Source organism: Carcharodon carcharias, chromosome 7 (assembly GCF_017639515.1).
Source record: "Carcharodon carcharias isolate sCarCar2 chromosome 7, sCarCar2.pri, whole genome shotgun sequence".
NCBI lineage: Eukaryota > Metazoa > Chordata > Chondrichthyes > Lamniformes > Lamnidae > Carcharodon > Carcharodon carcharias.
Genome location: NC_054473.1, coordinates 7,578,123 through 7,605,686, shown reverse-complemented (window position 1 = coordinate 7,605,686; position 27,564 = coordinate 7,578,123). Strand labels below are relative to the sequence as shown.

At 46.8% G+C, this 27,564-nt stretch overlaps 1 protein-coding gene across 1 annotated transcript in view; it reads left to right on the top strand.

The window, feature by feature from the left end:
• LOC121279736 overlaps positions 1–27,564 on the top strand; it is a 139,546-nt gene that overhangs the window by 8,774 nt on the left and 103,208 nt on the right. The window contains exons 4-15 of the mRNA XM_041190994.1: positions 491–574; positions 961–1,070; positions 1,752–1,874; positions 3,836–3,909; positions 7,322–7,539; positions 12,547–12,712; positions 17,144–17,350; positions 18,858–19,019; positions 20,614–20,697; positions 22,543–22,708; positions 24,356–24,430; positions 27,267–27,419. Coding sequence (XP_041046928.1) covers positions 491–574; positions 961–1,070; positions 1,752–1,874; positions 3,836–3,909; positions 7,322–7,539; positions 12,547–12,712; positions 17,144–17,350; positions 18,858–19,019; positions 20,614–20,697; positions 22,543–22,708; positions 24,356–24,430; positions 27,267–27,419 — 1,622 coding nt within the window. The remainder of the gene's footprint in view (positions 1–490; positions 575–960; positions 1,071–1,751; positions 1,875–3,835; positions 3,910–7,321; positions 7,540–12,546; positions 12,713–17,143; positions 17,351–18,857; positions 19,020–20,613; positions 20,698–22,542; positions 22,709–24,355; positions 24,431–27,266; positions 27,420–27,564) is intronic.

Below are 27,564 nucleotides of genomic sequence, written 5' to 3'. Positions count from 1 at the left end.
TGAGGAACTTCAGTTATGATGATAGATTGGAGAATGTGGGACTGTTTTCCCTAGAGAAAAGAAGATTGAGAGGAGATTTGTTCGAAATCATGAGGGCTCTGGGCAGAGTCGATAGAAAGAAACGGTTCCCACTGCTGAAAGGATCGAGAATGAGAGGGCACAGATTGAAAGTCATTGGCAAAAGAAATAAAAATGACATGAGGAAAACCTTTTTCACACAGTGCCTGGGAGTGTGGTGGAGGCAGGTTCAATCGAAACATTCAAAAGGGAATAAGACGGTTATATGAATAGATAGAAAAAGTGCAGGGTTATGGGCAAAGGTGAGAGAATGGCACTAAGTGAACTGCTCATTCAGAGAGCCAGTGCAGACATGATGGGCCGAATGGCCCCTTCTACGTTGTCACAATTCTTTTTTAAATGCAGATGTTTTTAAGAGGTGTAGACTAGATTAAACTAATGCAAAGTCCTCATTTCCTTTTCTGCTTTCCAGTTACTTACAACTCTAAGATACATAAACTGATCCTTCTGGACAGCCTGGGCTGTGTGAGCTGGTCTTTGGATCCCAATGGTGGAGGTAAGCCTTATCCCTGGGTAACTTTTAACTGTGCAAAGTTCAAGGTTTCAACGGATTGCTGAGGGGGAGGAATGAGGGGGTGCTGCACTGTTGGAAGTGCCTTATTTTGGACGAGATGTGACACAGGAGGTGCTGTCTGTCTGTCATCTTAGGTGAATGTACAAGACCCCACATCACTATGGGACATCCTGTGGTGTGTGTGTGTGTGTGTGTGTGTGTGTGTGTGTGTGTGTGTGTGTGTGTGTGTGTGTGTGTGTGTGTGTGTGTGTGTGTGTGTGTGTGTGTGTGTGTGTGTGTGTGTGTGTGTGTGTGTGTGTGGTGGGGGGACTGAACTGGCAAACCTGCTCAAACGAAACTGTGGCAAATTTCCTCTTGTTTATCTGCAGGTAAAAGGGAGCTGGAGTTTCCCAAACATCATTATGGCATTTTAAAGCAAATTATCTACTGCAGCAAGTTCAACACTTACTTTGCCCTTGGAAAGGACTGCTCTCTGAAAGTATGACAGATCTTCAAGGGAATTCCAGAGCTTGGGGCCCAGGCAGCTGAAGGCCCGGCCGCCAATGGTGGAGCGATTGAAATTGGGGATGCTCAAGAGGCCAGAATTGGAGGAGTGCAGAGATCTCGGGGCTGGGGGATGTTACAGGGATAGGGAGGGGCGAACGACGGAGGGATTGGAAAAGAAGGATGAGAATTTTAAAATTGAGGCACGGCCGGACTGGGAGCCAGTGTAACATCAGGGAGGATAGGGCGAACGGGACATGGTGCGAGTAAGGGCACAGCCAGCAGAGTTTTGGATGAGTTGAAGTTTGGGGAGAGGGAGTTTTATTTAAGAAACGGTTGAATACTGCGATGACGGATGTGGATATAACCTGATGGAAAGTGGAAGCTGGGGACTGGGCATTGTTATGAGTAAAATCTCAGGAGAAAAATCATATGAGGCAATAAAAAGTGTTTGTTCCATTTTCTTTCAACACTTTCCCCCATCTTCAACATTTTTATAAGAAAAGGCCGTTTGACTGGGGGCGCGGGGGGGTGGTACAGGGCATGGAGGATTCGGGGGGTCATGTAATGAAAGTTGCAGTAATATGTCCATCCAGAGGTGGTAGCCCGAGGGAGGGTGTGTGGGGGGCTTGAGGGACAGGTTGAGGGGTTGATGAATTCTTCCATTTGCCTCCAGGTGTACAACAAGGATTTTTGTGAAACGTTTACAGTTCTCAATTTGGATCTGAAGCTGGTGAAGTCGATAGCTTTCAATCCAAAGACCGACGAGCTCATCACTGGAGGGGTCGGAGGAGTCAAGGTAATGGAATCTCAGTCCCTCCTGTCCCCTGTGTTTGCAGCTCCAGCTTTGGACCTCTCAGCCGCTGGACCAGGGAAACTCTCACTTCTAAGATGGATTACCTTACTCTAGGAAAGTACTGTGGCTCCATTGTAACAGATGGCGGCCATTCAGCCCTTTGAGTCTATTCTACCACTCAGTTAGAACATGGCCGATCCACACCTCCACTCCAAAAAGGAAAGAACTTGCATTTACATAGCACTTCACACGAGCTCCGGACATCTCAAGGTGCTTCACGGGCGATGAAGTATTTTTGAAGTGTAATGTGGGAAACCCGGCAGCCAATTTGCGCACAGCAAGCTCCCACAAACAGCAATGTGACAATGACCAGATAATTTGTTTTTTTTTGTGTGATGATGATTGAGGGATCAATATTGGCCCCCGGACGCCTGGGGAGAACTCTTCGAAGCAGCCTATCCACTCAAGCAGGCAGCCAAGCCTCGGTTTAAGGTCTTATTCAAAAGATGGCACCATCAGCAACGCAGCACTCCCTCAGCCTTGATCTTATACTCAAGTCCTGTTGCGGGACTTGAACCTGGAACATTGTGACTGAGAGGCGAATTTCTGAGTCACAGCTGACACACATTTTGTACTTTATCCCTTGACTTTAATTGAATGGGAGAGGTCTGGAGGGTTATGGACTAGGTGCAGGTCAATGGGACTAGCGGAATAATATTTCGGCACAGACTAGAAGGGCCGAATGGCCTGTTTTCTGTGCTGTCGTGTTCTATTGTTCTATGGAAATCTGATGCTAAATCGTACCAGGGCTAAAGGGGTTAAATTATGTGGACATGTTGCTTATATTGACTTGAGTTTAGAAGATTAATGGATGGACTAATCAAGGTATTTAAGATGTTTAACTTATTTGACTGGACAGGTAGAGAGAAACTATTTCTTCTGGGCTGGGGGAGGGGAAGAGTTCAAAACAAAGGGAAGAGTTCAAAACAAAGGGGAAAATAAAGTTCGAGCCAGGCCTGTCAGGGGTGATTCAGGAAACACGTCTTCATGCAAAGGGGAGTGGAAATCTGGAATTCTCTCCCCCAAAAAACCGTGGATGCTAGGGACAATTGAAAATTTCAAAACTGAGATTGATAGATGTAAGTTGGGCAAGGGGATTAAAGATTACAGAATGAAGGAGGGTGGGATGGCTTTAAGATATAGACCTGCTGTGAACTATCTGAACGATGAACAGACTCGAAGGGCAGAAAGACCTCCTCCTATGCCCCCCACGCTGCCCTACATCGGGGGAGATGGTGGCGTCGTGGTAATGTTGCTGGACCAGTACTTCAGAGAATCAGGCCAATGCTCTGAGACAAGGGTTCAGTTCCCATCACGGTAGCGGGGTGAACTTAAATTTGATTAATAAAAATCTGGAGTTGAAAGCCAGCCTCAGTAACGGTGACCATGAAGCTATCACTGATTGTCGTAAAAACCCATCTGGTTCACGAATGCCCTTTAGGGAAGGAAATCTGCCGTCCTTACCTGGTCTGGGCCTACATGTGACTCCAGACCCACAGCCACGTGGTTGACTCTTAACTGCCCCTCTGAGATGGCCCGGCAAGACACTCAGTTCGAGGGCCATTAGGAAGAAACGCTGGCCTTGCCAGTGACACCTACATCCCATGAAAGAATGAAAAAATATACACAGTGGGGGGGGTTACTGATCAGAATGAGGAATCCACAGACCAGGACTGTAGTTCCAGCCTCTTCTCCCCTACACTACCCTCCCCTACACCCCATCACCATTGCACCTTTGGCCTCCCTGGTCTCTAGGAGTCCATACCACCCAGGGTTACACACTGCACATTTGGGGGCTGATGGGTGGGGGCAAGCAAGATGGGGAAAGGCTGTGGTGTGGAGTTTATGGAGACCCTCGAATGAGGACAGTGCCCTTTTAAAAAGCTTAATTTGTTTCTTCACAGTTTTGGAAGTACAGAATGAACCATAGGAGCAGCAGTAAGGTGGTAGCCATGCCCAGCTATGAACTTTTCCTGAGGTATTGCGAGCGCTTTAATAGAAAATATCGCATCATAAATATAGAACAATAAATACATGTTTTTAACGTCCTGAATGTTGCAGTAATAATGCTGTTAGATTGGTAAGCGGTGCATCATTTGATGTAGATCAGCAACATCCAGGCCCAGAGGGGGTTTGATCCTTGGCCTAGGGGGTCACCTACTCTGATTGGACATATTCCTGGAGGTTTCATCATCTGACCTCCTGCCTCTTACCTGCTCCAACCCCACGCTCATTCGCCTGAACGTTAGCTGGGCTCCAAGGGTTAGATTATGAGGAGGGATTAGGTAAACCAGGCTTGTATTCCCTGGGAATACCGAGGGTTAACAGGATCGATAGGGAGAAGCTTCTTTGATTGGCGGGGGAGGCTAGTAAGGAGGCACGACCTTAAAATCAGATCCAGGCCGTTCAGGAGAGAAGTTGGGAAACCCCTCCTCACAGAAAGTGAGGTAGGAGTGTGGAACTCTCACCCACAAAAAGCTCAATTAATAATTTTAAATCTGAGATCAACGGATTTTTGCTAGGCAAGAGTATAAAAGGATAGGCAGCCAAGGTGGGTGGGTGGAGCTGGGCTTCAGATTGAATGGCAGCAGAACCGGCTCGAGGGGCTGAATGGCCTCCTGCTGTTCCTATGCGCTCCTGCTGTCGGTTGCTTGACATGTTCATCCCCCCAGCATCCCTATGGTTTGCATCCCAGGGTTTTCTTTTTTGCTCACAGCAGGTGTCCTGAAGATTCCCAGAGATTCCAGAGCAATCCTGCAGGATTGGCAATCCAATCCCGGCCTTGTGCAAAGGCAGCTTGCGCTGGGCCTCAGTGCCCTGAGCCAGGCCTCCTGCTCCCAACTGGCCCCCAGTGATCTCCTTCCTCCTCGTAGGCACCTTGCCGGGTGAGAACTCTACTGGATCGGGCCGGGCTGCAGCCTAACTGTCTGCCCAGCAGAGGCTGAAGACCATTTCCACTCCCTGCTCAGGCTTTGTAGTGACTGGGGTCTGCGGAGACTACGGCTGGGGGTTTCTGGCCCTGTCGTGGGTGAGGCTGTGCCCCAGCCAGAAGTCCATTGACTTGTGGCGGGACCGGGAGATCCTGTACTATAACTCAGCAAAGGTCATCATCTGGAACACAGAAGATTTAGCAGGGGTTTGAGAGAAGGATGAAACTGGTGTGTGTTTGTGTTTGTGTGAGTGTGTGAGTGTGAGTGAGTGATTGAGTGTGTGAGTGTATGTGTGAGTGTGTGTGTGTGAGTGTGAGTGTGTGAGTGTGTGTGAGTGTGTGTGTGTGTGTGTGTGTGAGTGTGTGAGTGTATGTGTGTGAGTGTGTGTGTGTGTGTGAGAGTGTGTGAGTGTGTGAGTGTATGTGTGTGTGTGTGTGTGTGTGTGAGTGTGTGAGTGTGTGTGTGTGTGTGTGAGTGTTTGTGTGAGTGTGTGAGTGTGAGTGTGAGTGTATGTGTGTGTGTGTGTGTGTGTGAGTGTGTGTGTGTATGTGTGTGTGTGAGTGTGTGAGTGTATGTGTGTGTGTGAGTGAGTGTGTGAGTGTGAGTGTGCGTGTGTGTGTGTGTGTGCGTGTGTGTGAGTGTGTGTGTGTGAGTGAATGTGTGTGTGTATGTGTGAGTGTGTGTGTATGTGTGACAGTGTTTGTGTGTGTGTGTGTGTGTATGTGTGTGTGTGAGTGTTTGTGAGTGTGTGTATGTGTGTGTGTGAGTGTTTGTGTGTGTGTGTGTGTGTGAGTGTGTGTGTGTGTGTTCGTGTGTGTGTGTGAGTGAGTGTGTGTATGTGTGTGTGTGTGTTTGTTTGTGTGTGAGTGTGAGTAAGTGAGTGTGTGTGTGTGTCTGAGTGAGTGTGTGTGTGTGTGTGTGTGTGTGAGTGTGTGAGTGTGTCTGTGTGTGTGTGTGAGTGTGTGTGTGTGAGAGATTGCAGTGTGTATATGAAAATCAACCTCTGTTTTCAGTTGCTTTGAGGTTACTGCAGATGGGGCGAGGAATGAACACAGACCCAGGCCAGTGCTTCGCTCGGGGAAGTGGACAAGGTACAAAACAGTGGACATGAAGCCACCTGGACTAGACAGTGGCCACATTGGCTAACAACTGGACTGTCCAGTATAAAACCAGATGAATAAACAGCCTAATTTGAACATTGATTTGCTATCTCTAAAACCTCTTCCCGCTCTCTGACATCTCTGCACCCCACCACCCCCTCCCCATCCCCATCCCCAGAGCGTGCAGAGATCTCAGAGAGTGGGAAGAGGTTTCAGAGATAGCGAATCAATTTTCAAATTAGGCTGTTTATTCATCTGGTTTTATACTGGACAATCCAGTTGTTAGCCAATGTGGCCACTGTCCAGTCCAGATGGCTTCATGTCCACAGTTTTGTACCTTGTCCACTTCCCTAAGATGCTCCTTAAAACCTATCTTTTCTGACCAAGCTTTTGATCACCTGTCCTAATATCTTACGTGACTCGGTGTTACGACACAGCAGCTGGTAAAGGCTGAGTTGTTTAAATCCTAGAGGGAAATTTGAACAATTGGCATAACCTATATTTTCAGTTGGTATGTTTGAGATGCAGCTCTGAATTCAGGAATAAGACCACCAAGGCTCAAGAGGGTTTTTTTATATACAACTAGATTAAATTTTTTATTAATTTAACAGCAAATTAAACACATGTCTACAAATTACTACCATAATAACTTTTAAACAAATCCCCAAATTAATCACTCCCAGGTAAATCTCCACCAAGGCAACACTAACCCAAACAGACACCAGGCAAAGCACATTTGACCTTACAAATTTAAAATGAGGTTCCTTGCAATTTGGTTCCTTTGCAGACACGGTTGGAGGCGTACAGGCTGGTTAGATCTTAAATGCCTTTGACTTACACACACAACCTCCCTTCTGTTTATATCTAGCTTTTCCTTTGAATGTAAATTTTCCATGGTATCCTTGGCTTTTCTAACAATAACATTTTCATCCCACTAATTTTATCCGGTAATATAAACACATTGCTTGGTGTCTCCCAGCTAGGTGCCAGATTTTACTCCCACTCTTGAATGCTTTATTCAGCAAGTGCAAATTTACACTTTACCTTCTATCCCCCTTACGTTTATCTAATTAACATCATAAAACTACTATACACCAAAGCACCCATGCTGGCTTTAATCCAATTAAGACACACACAGTCAAACACATAGACACAGACCCCACTACAATTCCATTTAAAAATAATTTTCAATAATATTATAGACATTAGTATCTCTTCATGACACTCAAGTGTTAAATTCTTTGCTTTGATTTACAATCCTATGGAGCAGTTTACTGTTTTGGAAGCACTGTTTGAATGTAAGTTGTTGCTGTTTGACTGAGGGCCCACTCTTCACATTGTGTCCTTTACATTTGTCCAGGGCTGACTACCCTCATATGGGAGGAAATTGGGTGACCAAGGTGGAGTTGGATGATGCCACTCAGCAGGTTTTCTGTTGCTCCGTCCAGGCCCTGTTCTGTTACGACACAGAGGGGAAGCTACTTCTGGAGATCCCATACCCCCACAAGTGTTCACCCACAGCCTGTATCTACTCGTCCTACTCCAAAATAATACTGACCTGCTCCACAGACTGCGAAAGTAAGACTCAACCTTTTCCCATTCCGATTTATTGTTCTGTGATTGGGTCCTTCTGTCTTGGACTCTAGGCATGGGATTTAGCTCTTAGACAGATTGTAGACTTATTCTGGTATCTGCTTAACGTTTGTTTATTAGTATTAGATCTAAGCAGGTTACAGAGTAGGCACATAACTCCTAGGCATGATTCCAATCTCTCTCTCAAGAGTCTAACACATGACTGAGAAGTGTCAATGGTGAAGTCAATGGAGAAGTGTCATTATCTATGCCATATATTCGCAAATACCATCAAATAAAACTTTATACTACTCCTCCCCCAAGTATATTTTCCTACTTTTTAACAACAACATGAAACTATGTCATTAACTATTTACATTAAATTCCTGTAACTCCCTTTTTTAACAACTACAGATTTTAGCCAAATCCAACTCTTACTCTCCCCCTCCCTAAGTCCCAGTGCTGGGGATTCAATCTCCCTCAATATTCTCGGCCCATACGGAAGACGTCTTGCAGACATGAGGACTTTCTTCTACATCTGGTAGGACATCATCATCTACAGAATAGGACAACACTTTATCAGTATTGCTGGAAAACAGAGTGTAGGTTGCAAGATGACTGAATTACAAGAACAATGAAGACTTTCGACAAAAGTCTGATCTAAAAGAGAATACTGAAGAGAATCGATCTTTGGACCCTCTGGGACCAGAAGAGATGAGCTCAGGACACTCAGAGGAACTTGTTGCTCCTTCAAAGGACTCTGGGAAGAAGCTTCAGAAGAGGAGTGATCTTCAACTTCAGGGAAGACTATCACAGCTGCATCATCGATGGCTGCATTAAAGACTGAAAAGGCATTGAAGATCCGAGATTTCAATGAACTCAGGAAAGAACAATCAACTTTCTGTTAGATTGTCAGGAAAAGAAGAAGCGATGATTTCCCAATGATTTTCTGGGAGGGCTGTTTACTTTCTGTAGGCCATGGTAAGAGAGCCACACCTCTCTCGGTGTGAGGTTGCTTCACTCTGGGCAATAGGAAGAACTGCTGAGGACATGGAGACAGGACAGCCTCGTCTTCTGTAATGAGAGGAGTTTCCTGTAGACAATCAACCCTGGGACAAGATCGCTGTAGAGGATTCTGCAGCTTCAGAAGTACGAAAGATTCTGTTGTAGCATCTGCGCTGACCTCCAGCTCTGAAGAGAAGACTTTTAGCTAGGATTGAGGTATGGGTGTCAATTGACTTTCACCCTGAGAAGGTACCAACTCTCTGGCAGTGTGATGCTCTGTGGAGTCTGACCTGGACTCAGGCAAAGCATCCTTTCCAGAAGACTCTTCGTGGACAACCAGGAGATAAAGTAGACAATACATTGGTAGGTTTAGTGGAACTAAGGTAGGAATGCCTCTCCACCACTAAAAGCACAGCTGATTTTTCTAAAAGGACAGCAGAGACTTCATAAGGTGCATCCATCAACAGGAAAGATGTATCACCCTCTTGGGCCTCAATCTCCAGGACATTGCTCAAAACTGTGAGGAGTTCTTCCTCATCACTCTCTAGGAAGAGCCAATTCCGGCCCGGCAGGTCTTCACAGAGATGGTCACCGTCTGCTTCAGTGCCTACTGTAAACCTCCAGCTGTGGCCTAACCTTGTGAATGGCTGAGAGATTCATAATTTCCATGTCTGCCCTGGGGTATAGTGGATGGCATCTCTGTGAAAGAAAGGGACTTGCTGCTGAGTGTATAAACTTCCTCAGCTTCTGAAAGCTGAAGTTCCATTGCTTCTAAATGAAAGGCTGGAGACTGTTGTATGAAAGACAGTGAGCCGTTCAAACCTTGAGCACCGTCTATTTTTTTCTAAGATTCCTAGAAGCATGTCAACATCAGCACGCAATAAGGATGTACATCGATTGGAAAGGACAGAGAGAGAAATATGATCTGTTGCCCGTTGTAACTAAGATGGGCAATAATCCTGCCTTTTATTGGAAGGTCAGTGCCATCTGGACCCTGTAACTTGATGTCTGATGGATAAAGGGTCATCAGCTGAAGCCAGTCGATGTTATCTGCTGATGTGTTAACAGCTGCTCCAGTATCAATTTTAAAAGTAGCATCGAAGCCTTAAACGTGGACTGTAACGGACCAGCAGTCTGGATTAAGACTGCCTACTTCCTCTAGGAACTCCATAAGGTCATCACTTTCTGGAACTTTCCACTTCTTGTAAGGAATGTGTTTCGTAAATACTCGCTGGTCTGTGACTCTGATTAAAATTATCAGATTTGCAGAACTGTTTGAAATGTCCAGTTTTGCCACATTGGAAGCATTTTGCGCCTCCTGCTGGGCAGTCTGGGCGTCTATGCTGGGTTTTCGCGCTGCAACACAAGTATCTCAAAACGACGGCTGGCGTGGCGTTTCCTGCCCTTCCAATTTGTTTGGCGGGCTTTCATATGGGTGGGGCCGTTGCCCTTGGGCCTACCCGATCTACGGAGTCATATGAAGCCTCAGTTGCCACAAATTATAGCCTGATTAAATGCTCTAAGCCCGGCCTGCCTCACATCCTGGACCCTCTTGATCCAACGCAAGGTCATCTTTGATCTTCAGAAAGTCAGAGAGTTTTTCATCCCAAACACCCACGACCAAGCGATCACAGATTAACTTGTCCTTCAGCACCTGTATCTGTAAGAGCTAGCTAGGTGACATAGGTCAGTTAGGAATAATTCATTTGTTTCCCTAGGTTGTTGTGGGCGCTGGGTAAAGCATTCAATTGCTAAATTTTGCTTTGGGCTAAAATAGGTGTTGAAGGCTTTAATAATGGAGTCAAAGTCCGCAGTGGACTTCTGCACAGCCTGCCTTAGGAGGGTCATCAGCTACTGGACCTACTGCATAGAGAAAGGAACTGACTTGAAGCTTTGGCTCTTTCTCCTAAAGACCTGATGTTGCTCGGTACCGGAGAAAATGTTACTTCCATAACTCCCATTGCTGGCCTTTCTGTGGGCCCTTGAGGCAGTCAAACAGGCAGGGCAAGAGCAGGGACTGCTCACCATCAGGTACGGTCATCGTTACCTCTCTCGTTACCTCTCTCCAGTGATCCTCTTCCTTCTGCCAAAATTTCTTGAGCTGTTTTCAAAGGTTTCTTCACTCTGTGGTTTCTTTGATAACACCGATGTGTTTCTTACATCTATGTCTCCATGGCTGCCACCATGTCTGATATTGGGTCCTTCTGTCTTAGCCTCTAGGCATGGGATTTAGTCCTTAGACAGATTGTAGACATATTCTGGTATCTGCTTAACATTTGTTTAATAGTATTACATCTAAACAGGCTACAGAGTAGGCACATAGGCTAATGCAAGCTCCTAGGCATGGTTCCAACCTCTCTCTCTTAAGACACATCATCATCTATGTCAAATATTAGCATATCCCTTCGGTTAACCATTTATAGTACACTTATATCCTCTTCCTGCTGTGGAACAGAGAAAGCTGTTGGCCTTTATCTCAATGAAACAGGAATACGAATGGTGTTAAGAACTTAGAAGCATAGGATTTAGGAACAAGAGTAGGCCCTTTGGCCCTTCGAGCCTACCCCACCATTTGATTGGATCATGAGTCATCACTGCTCCTGATCTTATATTGAATATCTGATGCCCTGTGATACTCAGAATTCTCCATTCCTGGAGAATTTTTGACGGTGGAAGAATTATTTCTCAGGATCTCAAAGCAATGAAACTCCCTCACCTTATTTTTTTTTAATTTTTGGGAGGTGGGCATTTATTGTCCACCTCTCTTGTTGCCCTGAGAAGATGTTGAATTAGGGATGGGCAATAAATGCTGGCCTAGCCAGCAACGTCCACATCCCATGAGCAAATAAAGAAAACCTTCTTGAACAACTGAGTGTCTCGTCCAGTCACTTCAGGGGGCAACTAAGAGTCAACCATTTTGGGTGTGGGCCTGGAGTCACATATAGGACCAACCTGGGTAAGGATTTCCTTCCTTGAAGAGCATTAGTGAACCATTTGGGTTTTTATGACATTCTGATAGACTCATGTCACTTTTATCGAAAGCCGCTTTTGACTTCCAGGTATTTAAAGACTGGATACAAATTCTCAAACTAATCTTCTCTGGATTACTAAAATAACCACCAGAATCTGTTAACTACTCCTCAGCATTCTTGTTATAGTCAAACAAACATTTTTTCCCCAATATTTTTTAAATTACCAAATGAAAACTTTGAAAAAAAATGAAAAGCCTCACAGTTTTGTTTAATGCTCCATATGACATTTCTCCACCTGGCATTTTGCTTGCAGTAGTGCTGTGAAGTTTAATCTTCATTCCCTGGATCTCCCGGACATTCCCAGATATGTGGAACCCTAGTTTGTGCCAAAATTAACAGCCTCACTTGGCTGCTGCACCATTGGTGGTCAGACCTTCAGCCTCGTGTCCTGAACTCTAGAATCTCCTCCCTATCCCTCTTTGCCTTGCCCTCCTCCTTTACGACGGTTCTTAAGAGCTAACTGTTTAAGCAAACTTTGTGGGGAGACGGTGACATAGTGGTAATGTTGCTGGATTAGTAACCCAGAGGCCCAGGCTAGCGCTCCAGGGAGCTTGGGTTTAAATCCCATCATAGCAGTTGGTGGAATTTAAATACAATTAACTTTTTAAAAAATCTGGAATTGAAACTAGATGGTTCTGGTTCACTAATGTCCTTTAGGGAAGGAAATCTGCCGTCCTTACCTGGTCTGGGCCTACATGTGACTCTAGACCCACAGCAATGTGGTTGACTCTTAACTTCCCTCTGAAGTGGCTGAGGAAGCCACTCATTTTATGGGCAACGCATGTTGGCCTTGCCAGTGACTCCCACATCCCATGAAAGAATAGACAAAAACATGTCTCTGTACACGTGGCGTTGTGTCAAATTCTGTTTGGTAACGCTCTCGCGAAGTGCCTTAGGATGTTTTACTATGTTAAAGGCGCTATATAAATGCAAGATGTTGCTGTTTCATCCCCTCAACATTCTGACGTTCTCACAGTCAAGGCATGGAGCAACAAGGGGATCTTCACCCACAAGTTTACTGGACACACTCGGGCAGTTACAAACCTTCTCCTCCACCCTGAAACCAGTTCCATCTTTATCTCCAGCTCGAAGGATGGTTCTGTTAGGTTCTGGTCGCTGGACACCTTCAGCCAACTCCTGAGGTAAAGACCAACTCTCTAAGGACAAACTGAAAGAAAGGAAAGTTCCATTACAGAGCTTTTCAGCCCCTCAGGATATCCCAAAGCACAGCAGAACCAGTGAAGTACATTTGAAATATAGCCATTATTGTAATGTAGGGAAATGGGGCAGCTGCTTTACACACAGGAAGATCCCAGAAACAGAAATGAGATGTACAATCAACTAACCTGTTTCAGCCAACATCTCCCTCTGGCTCAGTGCAGTACCGAGGGAGTGCTTCCTGGTCTTTTTTACAAGACATTGAGCTGAAGCTCTGTCTGCCCTCCCAGACCGATGTTAAAAAAAGCCCGTGACACCATCTCAAAGAAGAGCAGGGGTTTTCTCCAGTGTCCTGGCCAATATTTATCCCTCAACAACATCACTAAAACAGGTGACCTGCTCATTATCTCATTGTTGTTTGTGGGAGCTTGCTGTGCACGAGATGGCTGCTGCATTTGCTACATTACCACAGTGACTATGCTTCAGAAGTACTTTACTGGCTGTAAAACGCTTTAAGATGTCCTGAGATTATGAATGCACCTTGGAAGTGCAAGTCTTTATTCCTGTCTATCTCAGAAAAAAAAATCCCTGTTTTAAGAGGTAAACATTATCTCAATCAAGCTTCTAAAATTTGATATCCGCTTCAAATAATATTGAAAAGCAACCAGGCTTATTTTGCCAAGAGACTGTATTATTGGCCTCACTAAAGTGTTATTGGATATTGCCAGAGATAATAAAAACAGAAAATGCTGGAAAAACTCAGCAGGTCTGACAGCATCCGTGGAGAGAGTTAATGTTTCGAGTCCGTATGACCCTTCTTCAGAGCTTTTTCTGGCCAGAGATAATGTTTATCCCGCACACAGTCACCCTGAACAGCACGGAGTGAAAGCTTTATATTCCAGCCTCAAAGCTGTACTGAAGGTATTAAAGGACGCGCAATGGGGTCAGTGAGTTAGAGTCAGAGGACAGTGTAGTTTAAGGGTCTGGCACATATAGGATTAACTTGGGACTGAGCACAGTACCACCCACACATTGATGTAAGAGAACACATGAACAGCAGCTAGGGGGTCGGTCTAGTGCTGGACAGAGTTGTGTGCACAAGCCAGCACGGAGACAGCTCCCAGCTTGATTCCTTTATTGTATATATGTACATAGTTCTGGTAGTTAATAAATATGTACAGTTAACCTATTTAAGACTGCAAAGACTTCATTAAGACCCGTCATACATAATCCAACACCCTATGACATGGTGGCAACATGTGGCAAAACCCAAAATTTCGCAAAACATGTAGAGACTAAAATCCTGCAAGACTAAAGAAAACCTTGAAACATTCTGACCTGACGAAAAGCTCAAGAAATAGACACGTGGAAGAAAATTGTCAGGGAAAAGCTCGAAAGAAAGGCTTGGAAACTGAAGGCAGGAATTTAAAGTTCCTCACTGCAAATTGTGCAGAAAACTCCACAGGATCTTTTGGAAGTCCAGCTTCAATTCCCAGAGTGCTGAGTCAGCTTTAAAATTTCAGGATATAGCGAGTCCTGAGAAACTTTAAAATAGTTAATGGGTCAGAAATTGCTGTTTAAAAACCCCGTCAGATAAAACGGGTTCCTGAGTTGGCGCCTGAACACGTGGTGGCTGAGCTCGCTCTGAAAAGAAGAAAAAGAAAACTCGGAAGACTCGCCGCTAAAGGATCAGCTTTAAAGGCCAGGCTAGGATTTAATGCTCACACGAACCTAAACATAATACTGAAACGGAGAAGTCTGTAGCGAGTTGATCCAAGCAGCCATTGCTTAAGACTTTTTCAAGGCTGAGTGTGAGTGCCATTCCAGCAGGAGCCCGCCAAAACTGGCAAGCACCAGAAAACTCTTTGTCTTCAAATGAACAGCAGCACCCTCTTGAATTTCTTAAAAGCTGAGCCTACACTTTAAAATTTAACCATGGACCATAAATCCAACTTATCAGATCAGCTTAGACTCCTCCCAGGGCCAAACCTAATGGATAATTGGGCATCCTGGAGAAGAGAATTTTTAAACTACTGGAGCACATCAGGCCTAAGTAGAGAGTCATAAAAAGTCCAGATTAATATCTTTTCATACTGGGTTGGTGAACATGTTGATGAAGTAAACCTAATGCAGTGCATTGATGAATTCTCAACCAGCTTCGATGAAATATTAAAAGCCTTTGACGAATATTTTAATCTTTAAGTTTTGGAGCACACAGAGCTTTCAAACAGGCCCAGCAAAACACCGAAAGAGGAAAAGACAGTAAAGTGAGTAAAGCACACAAGGATGCCAGAGAGGCAGGGAATTCTCCAGGAGTCTCAAAAATACATCTTCTTGGAAATCCCGGCACATTACCTCAACTGCAACAGCAGGTGACAGTGCAGAGGGAGCAGTTGGCTGTGAATGAAGGAAAGCTATCTGGCGAGACCCAAAATAAACAAACCCTGCAAAACAAAAATGAAATAAGGTTGGAAAATATTTGTTTCTGAACTGAATTGGAAGATTTGAAACTCAAGATTTAAGTTGAGTATATACCTTTAAAAGCTCATGAGACACTAAAGTTGTCAACAAATCAAACTGTCAAGATCTGAACAAACAAAATTTTGAGGCATCGCAAAAAGAGACTACAGGACTGAAGAAAATGGTTGGACATTTGGAAGAAGACTTGGAAATACATTACATTTCCGAGGAGATATATGAAGAGATGAAAATCAAGAGCCTAGAATGGCAAGAGAAAGTAGAAGTTCTCACAAAAGAGGAGTCTCAAAAACAGTTGGCAGAAGTACAATTGCAGAATGCGATCTGGAACAATAGCACAAAGTAATTATACTCTACCAGGGATTCTGGTAAAAACCCACCTAGTTCACTAAAGTCCTTTAGGGAAGGAAATCTGCCGTCCTTACCTGGTCTGGCCTATGTGACTCCCAGACCCACAGCAATGTGGTTGACTCTTAAATGCCTTCTGAACTAGGGCAATTAGGTGCTCACATCCCATGAATGAATCAAAAATATGGATCTTCAATTAAAACTTGGTGAATTTCAAGCATCAGAAGTCTTGACTAAGCATCATACCAAATGCCAGGAACAGGAGGAGTTGCTGGTGCATCAGAACAGTTGCTTGAAAGTAGCATTAACAACCAAAACTGCTGAACTTCTTGAACTTCGTTCCAGTCTGAATAACACGAAGGAGGAGATGCGCAATATGGAAGAGCAAATCTAGACTTTAAGAGCAGACAATGTGAATTCTATGGAACAGATTGAAGATCTAACAAGTGAATTGAAAGTCTAAGGAGCAGTTAGTGGCCATGGAAGAAAGATTCCAAAAAAAACCGGAATGCCCAGATGAAGTTGTGAAACTTATAGACGGGTTCTGTAGGTAACTCTGGAGCAAGAACAACTCATCTGACCAAAGTTGTCACTGAGCTGAATGAAAATGTTCATAAGCTCAAAAAACAACTGGACAAGAAGAAAGTAACCAAAAATTTGGCTAAAATTGCAAAACAAATGGGAATGAAAGTTCTGCATGAACGAAAGAAAAGGAAAAGTCATTCTGGGGACAAGCACAGCGTTTATCCACCTGGAAAAAAAATGGGATAAATTAACTACCTATCACCACAACTGCCAAATTGACAAAGAGTGGATCAAGATCAAGGAAGGGAAAGAAAGGGTAAAAAGATACCCAGATACCAGAACAATTTTCAAATCTACAGAGTTTGCCTGAAATGACAGAGCCGACCACTCCTCTGACAGTCGTGCGAATGAGGTTTGGAAGGGTTATAAGGCTTCCAGGTCGCCTGAACCTCAGAGACTTGAAGGGGGTAGAAAGGGTAGTAGTAATGATGTAAATACATGGGGTAAACTAGATTAACCTGAAAGACATTGGTTAAGGACTTAGGGGGAGGTGTAGGGTTAACACGGGACTGAGTACAGTACCACCCACACAGTAATGTAAGAGAACACATGACCTGCACCTAGGGATCAGTCTAGTGTTGGACAGAGCCGTGTGCACAAGCCAGCATGGAGACAGCTCCTAACTTGAACCCTTTACTGTATATATTTACTTAGTTCTTGGCGTGAATAAATACATACAGTTAACCCACTACTTATGAGGACTTCATTCAGGCCTAACGAACAGTATCCAACACCCTACAACAGTCAGTGTATTGGAATTGGGGTCTGGGGTCATTGTATTAGAAGTCAGAGGTCAGTGAATTGGGGTCAGTGCATCGGGGTCAGGGGGGTCTGTGGATAAGGGTCAGGGGGTCAGTGATTTGGGGGCAGGGGTCAGTGGTTTGGGGGCAGGGGTCAGTGGTTTGGGGCCAGGGTCAGTGGTTTGGAGCCAGGGGTCAGTGTATTGGCTTTGGTAGAGTTTCTGATGGATAGTAACTGTGCCCTTTGTCCTTTTGGGGATCCAGTCTGTTTGTATTCGAGGAGGGCATTGAGTGGATAGGACTCACAGAGACCAACTCCCTGTTCTGCTGCTCAGGAAAACACTGCCAAATCTACACCCTCAACTACTTCACCCACTTCTGGAGCCACATTGGCAACTCCATCAGCCACATGAGCCTAGCTTCTGCCAAAGGGAGAACAACCAGAGTTACCGTGTTGCAAAGAGACAGCAGGTAGGAGGAAGGTGGCAAACCTAGTGTCACATGTCAAGTGCTACATGCCCAGTGTCAAGTAGTGAGTTTGGTGTTGCTGGTGCCACTCTCCCAAAGTCCAGCGTCGCACATCCAGTGCAGTATGCCCCTTACCCAGTGTCTCATGCTCAGTGTCATACCCAGTGTCCAGAGTAACATGCCGAGTGTCACACCCAGTGTCCAGTGTCACAACATGCCTAAGGTCACATTCCCAGTGTCACACCCAGTGTCCAGAGTAACATCCAGTGTCCAGAGTAACATGCCGAGTGTCACACCCAGTGTCCAGTATCACACCCAGTGTCCAGAGTAACATCCAGTGTCCAGAGTAACATGCCGAGTGTCACGCCCAGTATCCAGAGTAACATGCTGTGTGTCACACCCAGTGTCCAGGGTCAGACCCAGTGTCCAGTGTCACACCCAGTGTCCAGTGTCACAACGTGCCCAGGGTCACATTCCCAGTGTCCAGAGTAACATGCCGAGTGTCACACCCAGTGTCCAGTATCACGCCCAGTATCCAGAGTAACATGCTGAGTGTCACACCCAATGTCCAGTGTCACACCAGTGTCCAGGGTCACATGCCAAGTGTCACACCCAGTGTCCAGCGTCACATCCAGTGCCCAGTGTCACAACGTGCCCAGGGTCACATTCGCAGTGCCACACCCAGTGTCCAGCGTCACACCCAGTGTCCAGCGTCACACCCAGTGTCCAGTGTCACAACGTGCCCAGGGTCACATTCGCAGTGCCACACCCAGTGTCCAGAGTAACATGCCAAGTGTCAGACCCAGTATCCATGTCACACCAGTGTCCAGTGTAACATCCTAAACGTCAGACCCAGTGTCCAGGGTCACACCCAATGTCCAGCGTAACATGCTGAGGGTCACACCCAGTGTCCAGGGTCACATGCCGAGTGTCACACCCAGTGTCCAGTGTAACATCCTAAAGGTCAGACCCAGTGTCCAGGGTCACACCCAGTGTCCAACGTAACATGCTGAGTGTCACACCCAGTGTCCAGTGTCACACCAGTGCCCAGGGTCACATGTCCAGTGTTGTGTACCCAGTGACTGAAATCTCGACCTTTGTTTTCCTCCATCAAGGAGCTCCCTCCGAGCTGGGTATGTTTTGGCTTCATGGTGAGTTTTGTTTTGTCTCCAACGTTAAAATAAATGGTCTGTGTATTTTTAATTCCCTCTGACCTCCTGGCAAATAAATTAAACAGAACAGGTCACCTCTCACTAACATCCCATCTTTCCCTCTGTCTGTCTGTCCGGTTTCTATCTTCCTCAGGCTTTCTCTCTACCACTCGCTTTTTCTCGTTGCTTTTGGTGGGAGCAGATCCTGCGGCAATGATCTCGAGGAGGAGCCAGGGAGTTTGACGATTCAAACATAGCTCATTGGTTAAAGGCGCTATTAGAAATAGAAGCTGTTGTTTTGATGTTATGGGAAGTCCCAAAATCGAAAATCTTCCACGTTTTGTGTGTTTTGACTCTAGTCTGCGGATCATGTCCCAGTGCCTGGGGACCAAGTTATCTGTGGTCCTCCCTCTACCGACCGACACTCCAGTGCAGAGTGTGACCAGCTACACGTACAACAGGGCCCACAACCTGGTCTTCTTCCTGGTGGACCCCACAGAGATCTGGATCTACACTGTCAGGTGAGGAATGGAAAGGAGGGGGCGCACTGGGCGTCTGGTGGGGGGGTGGGTCGCACCAGGGTTCCTTTATCCGGACGGACTTCTCCCCCCGTGATGGCTCATAAAAACATGAGGGATGGGAGCCGGACTAGGCCATTCGGCCCCTCCATCCTGCTCCACCATTCAATGAGATCATGGCTGATCTTCAACCTCAGCTGCACTTTTCTGCCTCTCCTCCCCTGGATTTCCTTTAAGTCTAAAAATCTATCGATCTCAGTCTTGAATATACTCAAAGACCACAATCCTCTGGGGTGGAAAATTCCAAAGGTTCACAACCCTCCAAGTGGGGGAACTTCTCATCTCAGTCCTAAGTCCTGAGATTATGACTGCTAGTTTTGGACTCTCGAGTCTGGGGGAAACAGCCTCTCAGTATTGACCTTGTCAAGCTCCTTAAGAATTCTCAATGAGATCCCCTCTCATTCTTCAAAACGCTAGAGTATACAGGCCCAGTCTCAATCTCTCCTCAGAGGACAATCCCACCATCTCAGGGATCAGTCTGGTTGCACTCCCTCCATGTCCTACCTTAGGTAAGGAGACCAAAATTGTACACATACTCCAGGTGAGGTCTCACCAAAGCTCTTACATCATTACAGAAAAGAAATTCTTACTTCTCTACTTCAGTCTTATTGCAATAAAGGCCAAGATGCCATTTGCTTTCCTAAATACTTACTATGCCTACGTGTTCATTTTCTGTGATTCATATAAGAGGACACCGAGGTCCCTCAGATCTTCCCAGAATCTCTCACCTTTTCAAAAAGAACGTTCTGCTTTCCATTCTTCCCACATCAATATCATCGCTTCGCCTCTGTCCCACAGTGAGTTTCTGGTCAAATTCAACGGCCAAGGTCGCACAGTCTGAGGCCAGCACTCAATCCCATTGGGTTGGTTCCATGTCAGCTGATCCTAGACAGGCCATTTGATGTTGGGGATTGCATCTGGCCTCAGTAGCACTAAGGCCGGGAAATGAAGCAGGATTAGGTCATGTGCTCTGCCTTATTTTTTTATATTTGCTCCTGGGTTGTGGGCATCACTGGCTGGGCCAGCATTTATTACCCATCCCTAGTTGCCCTTGAGAAGGTGGGGGTGAGCTGCCTTCTTGAACTGCTGCAGTCCATGTGGTGTAGGTACACCCACAGTGCTGGTAGGGAGGGAGTTCCAGGATTTTGACCCAGCGACAGTGAAGGAACGGCCGATATATTTCCAAGTCAGTGACTTGAAAGGGAACTTGAGGTGGTGGTGTTCCCATCTATCTGCTGCCCTTGTCCTTCTAGTGGGAGAGGTCGCGGGTTTGGAAGGTGATGTCCAAGGAACCTTGGTGAGTTACTTAGTTATGTTTTGGATGTGCTCTAAATGTGGCACCCTGTGAAAACTGTAGCACATAAGATATCGTGACAGTGCATTGAGAACAGCAGGCATAAGTGTGTGTGTGTGAGTGAGTGTGAGTGTGTGTGTGTGTATGTGTGAGTGGAGGAGTGGGGGTGGAGGTGATGACTGTACTTTAGCAAATGCCTCATTTATGCCTGTAGTCTCTCCTCACAGTCTCAATCTCCTGTAGGACAGACCCAGCCTGCAGGACTGCTGTGTGGAATGTTCCGTACCTACTCGAAAGCACAAGCGGTAGCAAACAGTCAGCCAAGACGTAAGTGATCACTGAGAACCTTTGCTTTAGGGACCTCGTCGAGGACTGGGAGATTGGGCCCAGTGAGGGTGACAGGGCCTGTACTGTGGGGCCCAGTGAGGGTGACAGGGCCTGTACTGTGGGGCCCAGTGAGGGTGACAGGGCCTGTACTGTGAGGACTGGGAGATTGGGCCCAGTGAGGGTGACAGGGCCTGTACTGTGGGGCCCAGTGAGGGTGACAGGGCCTGTACTGTGGGGCCCAGTGAGGGTGACAGGGCCTGTACTGTGGGGCCCAGTGAGGGTGACAGGGCCTGTACTGTGGGGCCCAGTGAGGGTGACAGGGCCTGTACTGTGGGGCCCAGTGAGGGTGACAGGGCCTGTACTGTGGGGCCCAGTGAGGGTGACAGGGCCTGTACTGTGAGGACTGGGAGATTGGGCCCAGTGAGGGTGACAGGGCCTGTACTGTGGGGCCCAGTGAGGGTGACAGGGCCTGTACTGTGGGGCCCAGTGAGGGTGACAGGGCCTGTACTGTGGGGCCCAGTGAGGGTGACAGGGCCTGTACTGTGGGGCCCAGTGAGGGTGACAGGGCCTGTACTGTGGGGCCCAGTGAGGGTGACAGGGCCTGTACTGTGGGGCCCAGTGAGGGTGACAGGGCCTGTACTGTGAGGACTGGGAGATTGGGCCCAGTGAGGGTGACAGGGCCTGTACTGTGGGGCCCAGTGAGGGTGACAGGGCCTGTACTGTGGGGCCCAGTGAGGGTGACAGGGCCTGTACTGTGGGGCCCAGTGAGGGTGACAGGGCCTGTACTGTGGGGCCCAGTGAGGGTGACAGGGCCTGTACTGTGAGGACTGGGAGATTGGGCCCAGTGAGGGTGACAGGGCCTGTACTGTGGGGCCCAGTGAGGGTGACAGGGCCTGTGAGGAGGAATTCTCACAGCTCATGGCCTCCCTCGGGTTGCCCCACCCCAACCCCATATCACATATTTCTCCAGGTACTGATTCAGCTCTGAAGATGCCAATCGATTTGGTCCCCACCTCCTTCGTCCATCCCACCCATTCACTCCCTACTCCTGTTATTCAACCTTCCATTTTCTCAATTGCCCAAGAGGTTAAAAAAAGAAGGAACTTGCATTTCTCTAGTGCCTTTCACATCCTCAAGACAACCCCCCCCCCCCCCCCCCTGCTCCCAAGTGCTTCACAGCCAATGAAGCACTTTTAAAGTGTAGTCACGGTCATCATGTAGGAAAAGTGGCAGCCATTTTGTGCACAGCAAGCTCCCACAAACATCAATATGATAGTGACCATGTAACCTGTGTTTGTGACACCACTTGAGGGATCGGTGTTGCCTACCAGGTGGGGTCCCAATCCTCTTCTTCAAAACAACAGCTGAGAGAGCAAATGGGCTCTCGGTTTAATGCGTCACACCGAAGATGGCATCCCTGACAGTGCAGCACTTCCTCAGCCCTGCCTGTGGGAGTCTCGGCTTTGGTTATGTGCCGATGTCTCTGGAGTGAGATTTGAACCCGTAAGCTGCAGACTGAGAGGTCAGAGTGTGGCGCACTGAGGCCCAACTCAACAGCCAACAACTCAACTGGGAGAAGGAGGGAGGATAGAGGAGAGGTGAGGAACCGCCAAAGGATGAGCGAGGGTGGGATTCGATGCGGCAAGTCTCAGTTGCAGAATAGCTGGGCTGCAGGGGAGGCAGAAGGTCTAGGTGGGATAATTAGAGAGGGAGAAATTTGCAGTGGCGCTAATTTTATTATTAAAAGAGAAATACAGAAGCTTCCTTTGGGAAGAGAGAGGCTGAGGTGATTCTGTGTGCTCTACCACTGTTTTCAATTGTCTTTTGTGTGTTGAATTTACCCAGACCCATTCTCGAGGGTGTGTGTTTGTCTCCATTTGATGTGAGCCTATGGAAGGTGCCGGTGTGTGAGTGTTGCTGCATAGCTTGTCTGTCTTCCTCTATCTACTACTCCACCCTGGAAGGGATGGTTTGTGCCGACTGTGATGAGTTTCTTCTACTGGGCCTGGAGGTAAGGTTGAAGGTAGATAACAGGAGGAGGCCATTCAGCCCCTCGAGGCCAGTGCACAGGAACAGGAGAAGATGATTGAGCCCCTTTGACCATTCAGTCCTTCGAAGCCAGTACACAGGAGCAAAAGGAGATGATTGAGCCCCTTTGACTCGATAACCCTTAATACCCTTATCTCAATAAAAATCCCACCCAGTCCTGGAAATTTCAATTGATCTGCAGCATCCTCGGCATTTTGTTTAGGGGGTTGGGGGGAGATTGTTCCAGATTTCCACTCCCCTTTGTCTGAAGAAGTGCTTCCTGACATCACCCCTGAAGGGCCTGGCTCGAATTTTAAGGTTCCGCCCCCGTGTTCTGGACTCCCCCCAACCAGAGGAAATAGCCTCTATCTACCCAATCAAATCCCTTTACCATTTCAAACAGCGTGATTAGATCACATCTCAATCTTCTGCACTCGAGGGATTATGAGTCTGGTCTGTCCTCGTGATTTAACTTAGCCTCAGTATCATTCTGGTGAGTCTGTGCTGCTCCCCCCTCTCGAGCCAATATCTCCTCCCTGAGGTTGCGCGGCCCAGAACTGAACCCGGTTATAAAAGCAAAATACTCCAGATGCCGGGAGGCCTGAAATAGAAACAGGAAGTGTTGGAAAAACTCAGCAGGTCTGGCAGCTTCTGTGGAGAGAGAACATGAGTTCACGTTTCGAGTCCAATATGACTCTTCTTCAGAACCTGACTCAGTGACTCCAGATGGGGCCTGATCAGAGTTTGACATAACGGTGACATCACTTCCACCTCTTTGTATCCCCACCCTCAACATCCCCTCAGCCTTTCTCATTATAGTTTTCCACCTGTCCAGTGATTTCTGTACTCGGGGCCTGAACTCTCTGCTCACCCACAGTCCTGAGCTTTAAGCGTTCGGAAATCACTCTGATCTCTCTTCCTCAGGTTTGCAGTCGATGATTTCTCACTTCTCCAACGCCTCGATTAGATCCACCTCTACCCGTAACTGAAATCCCTCAGCCCCCTCCTAAATCTCCTCCGCCCCCCTCTCCAAGGCTTTCACACCTTTCCTAAAGTGTGGTGCCCGATCCTGGACGCAGTGCTCCAGGTGAGGTCTGACCAACTGTCCCTAAAGGGTGAGCAGGACATCCTTGCTTTTGTGCTCGATTCCTCTGTTTATAAAGACGAGGACCCAATGTGTTTTCACTGAGACTTCTCAACTTGTTCTGTCAGCTTCAAACGTTTGTGTAAGTACAACCCCCCCCCCAATTTCTCTGTTCCTGTGCGCCCTACAAAATTGTACCCATGTTTTATTCGTTCATGGGATGTAGGTGTCACTGGCAAGGCCAGCATTTATTGCCCATCCCTAATTGCCCTCGAACTGAGTGGCCTTGCTAGGGCCATTTCAGAGGGGCAGTTAAGAGTCAACCACATGGCTGTGGGTCTGGAGTCACATGTAGGCCCAGACCGGGTAAGGATGGCAGATTCCACACGGGCACCGCCCCATTAATTCTAGGGGCTTCCTTCTGGCAAACGTCGCTATATCAAGCCAGGTTCGGTGTTGTGTGCCCCTCAGGTAGGAACTGTCTTTGTTAGGGCCCTTTCCTGAGGGATCATGGGGTGAATTTTGACCGTTTACCTTTTTTTTTAGGATGGCCGGATACTATTCATGGGCATTGAGGTGGAAAGTGTAAAGTACCATGAGATGCAAGCACACAAGAGCCCGGTGAGTAACCAGTTGACAGAATGACTCTGGGTGGGATGTAGTGGAGAGTTGCCAATCTTGGTCAAACTCAATCCTGGAGGTGTCATCACTTGGCCTCCAACTGCCCCTCCCCCACTCCTGCTCTCCCACCATCAGCCACCTGACATGGCCATCCGAGCAAAGCCCTGCCCATGTGCTGCTGCCATTGGTTGTCCAGCCTTGTGGTGGCCCCGCCTTTCTGTCGTGATTGGAGAGCGAACCGACTTCAGTTCCCAATTGGATGATTCTCGACTCTCAGTCAAGCAGCCTCTTTCCCCCCCCCTCACTCCAATATATTTGTAAGTCATAAAATGCTTGAAATAATTTTATTTTAAAAACACAATTTTTAAAGGCCTGTAGGAAATTTCTTTTTTTTTTCCACTTGTAGCAGCATTCTGGAGAATAACTTCAAACTCCTTAAGAATCCAGGCAATGTCGGAGGGTGGCAAACATGATGTAGGTTGTGGGATCTTGCTGTGCGCAGGTTGACTGCTGTGTTTCCTGTAGTGAAACAGTGACTGCACTGCAAAAATATTTAATTGGCTGCCAAGTGCTTTGGGCGATCCTAAGATTTTAAAAGGCACTATAGAAATAATTTATTTCTGGTGTCTTATTCAAAAGCCGGCACCTCCGACAGTGCAGCACTCCCTCGGTACTGTAATGGGAGTGTCAGCCATGATTAGGTGTTTGAGTTTCTGGAGTGGGATTTGAACCCATAATTCTCCGACCCAGAGGCGAGAGGGACAGAGATACCCACTGAGATAAGGTTAATCTCAGCAAGTTTGGCAGCATCTGTGGAAGGGAACACAGTTAACGTTTCGAGTCTTGACTCTTCAACAGAACTAAGGAAAAATAGAAAAAGGGTGAAATATAAGCTGGTTTAAGGGGGGGGGGGTGGTGGTGGTTGGGACAGGTAGAGCTGGATAGAGGGCCAGTGATAGGTGGAGATAACCAAAAGATGTCACAGACAAAAGGACAAAGAGGTGTTGAAGGTGGTGATATTATCTAAAGGAATGTGCTAATTAAGGGTAGAAAGCAGGACGAGCAAGATACAGATAGCTCTAGGGGGGGTGGGGTGGGGGGTGAAGGAATCGAAAAAGGCTAAAAGGTAGAGATAAAACAATGTTTGGAAATACATTTAAAAATAATGGAAATAGGTGGGAAAAGAAAAATCTATATAAATTATTGGAAAAAACAAAAAGGAGGGGGAAAAATCAGAAAGTGGGTGGGGATGGAGGAGAGAGATCATGATCTAAAATTGTTAGATTCAATATTCAGTCCGGAAGGCTGTAAAGTGCCTAGTCAGAAGATGAGGTGCTGTTTCTCCAGTTTGTGTTGAGCTTCACTGGAACAATGCAGCAAGCCAAGGACAGACATGTGGGCAAGAGAGCAGGGTGGAGTGTTGAAATGGCAAGCGACAGGGAGGTCTGGGTCATTCTTGCAGACCGACCGAAGGTGTTCTGCAAAGCGGTCACCCAGTCTGTGTTTGGTCTCTCCAATGTAGAGGAAATCGCATTGGGAGCAACAAATACAGTAACTAAGTTGAGGGGAGTACAGGTGAAATGCTGTTTCACTTGAAAAGAGTGTTTGGGCCCTTGGACGGTGAGGAGAAGGGATGCAAAGGGACAGGTGTTGCACCTTCTGCGGTTGCGTGGGAAGGTGCTGTGGAAGGGGGTCGAGGTGTAGGGGGTGATGGAGAAGTGGACCAGGGTGTCACGGAGGGAACGGTCCCTACGGAATGCCGCTGGGGGGGGTGGTGAAGGGAAGATGTGTTTGGTGGTGGCATCATGCTGGAATTGGTGGAAATGGCGGAGGATGATCCTTTGAATACACCTTCCAATGCATCCGCAGAAGATGCAACACCTGCCCCTTTACTTCCCCTCTCTTCATTGTCCAAGGGCCCAAACACTCCTTTCAAGTGAAGCAGCATTTCACCTGTACTTCCCTCAATTTAGTCTACTGCATTCATTGCTCCCAATGCGGTTTCCTCTACAGTGGAGAGACCAAACGCAGACTGGGTGACCGCTTTGCAGAACACCTTCGGTCTGTCTGCAAGCATGACCCAGACCTCCCTGTCGCTTGCCATTTTAACACTCCACCCTGCTCTCTTGCCCACATGTCCGTCCTTGGCCTGCTGCATTGTTCCAGTGAAGCTCAATGCAAACTGGAGAAACAGCACCTCATTTTCCGACTAGGCACTTTACAGCCTTCCGGACTGAATATTGAATTCAACAACTTTAGATCATGAACTCTCTCCTCCATCCCCACCCCCTTTCTGATCTTTCCCCCTCCTTTTTGTTTTTTCCAATAATTTATATAGATTTTTCTTTTCCCACCTATTTCCATTATTTTTAAATGTATTTCCAAACATTGTTTTATCTCTACCTTTTAGCCTTTTTCGATTCCTTCACCCCACCCCACCCCCACTAGGGCTATCTGTACCTTGCTCGTCCTGCTTTCTACCCTTAATTAGCACATTCCTTAGATAATATCACTACCTTCAACACCTCTTTGTCCTTTTGTCTGTGATATCTTTTGGTTATCTCCACCTATCACTGGCCCTCTATCCAGCTCTTCTTGTCCAACCCCTCCTTAAACCACCTTTTATTTCACCCCTTTTCTATTTTTCTTACTTCTGTTGAAGGGTCATGAGGACTCGAAACATTAACTGTGCTCCCTTCCACAGATGCTGCCAGACCTGAGTTTTTTCAGGTGTTTTTGTTTTTTGTTTTCGATTTCCAGCATCCGCAGTTTTTTGCTTTTATCTGAGAAAAGGTTAATGAGAGTTTGTGAATTTTGGGTTTTACCTGTGTTGCAGGTGATCCTAATAAAGCACGACACAAATCACAGTCAACTACTGAGCATGAGCCAGGAGGCTCCAGAAAAATGTCTAAAGATCTGGAGCCTGCCAAAGTTACAACTGCTCCACAGGGTGCTGATCCCACAAGACACCATCACGTTCTCAAGAATAGTAAGTAAGCCAGATGGGGGTCACATATGGGACAGAGAGACTCTGACCCTGAACCTCTGGAATGTGCAGAGGTCTCAACACAACTCATGGACCTAATGAGGTGAAACCACCTCTCTCTCTCTCTCTCACGCTGCCTGAAAACCCC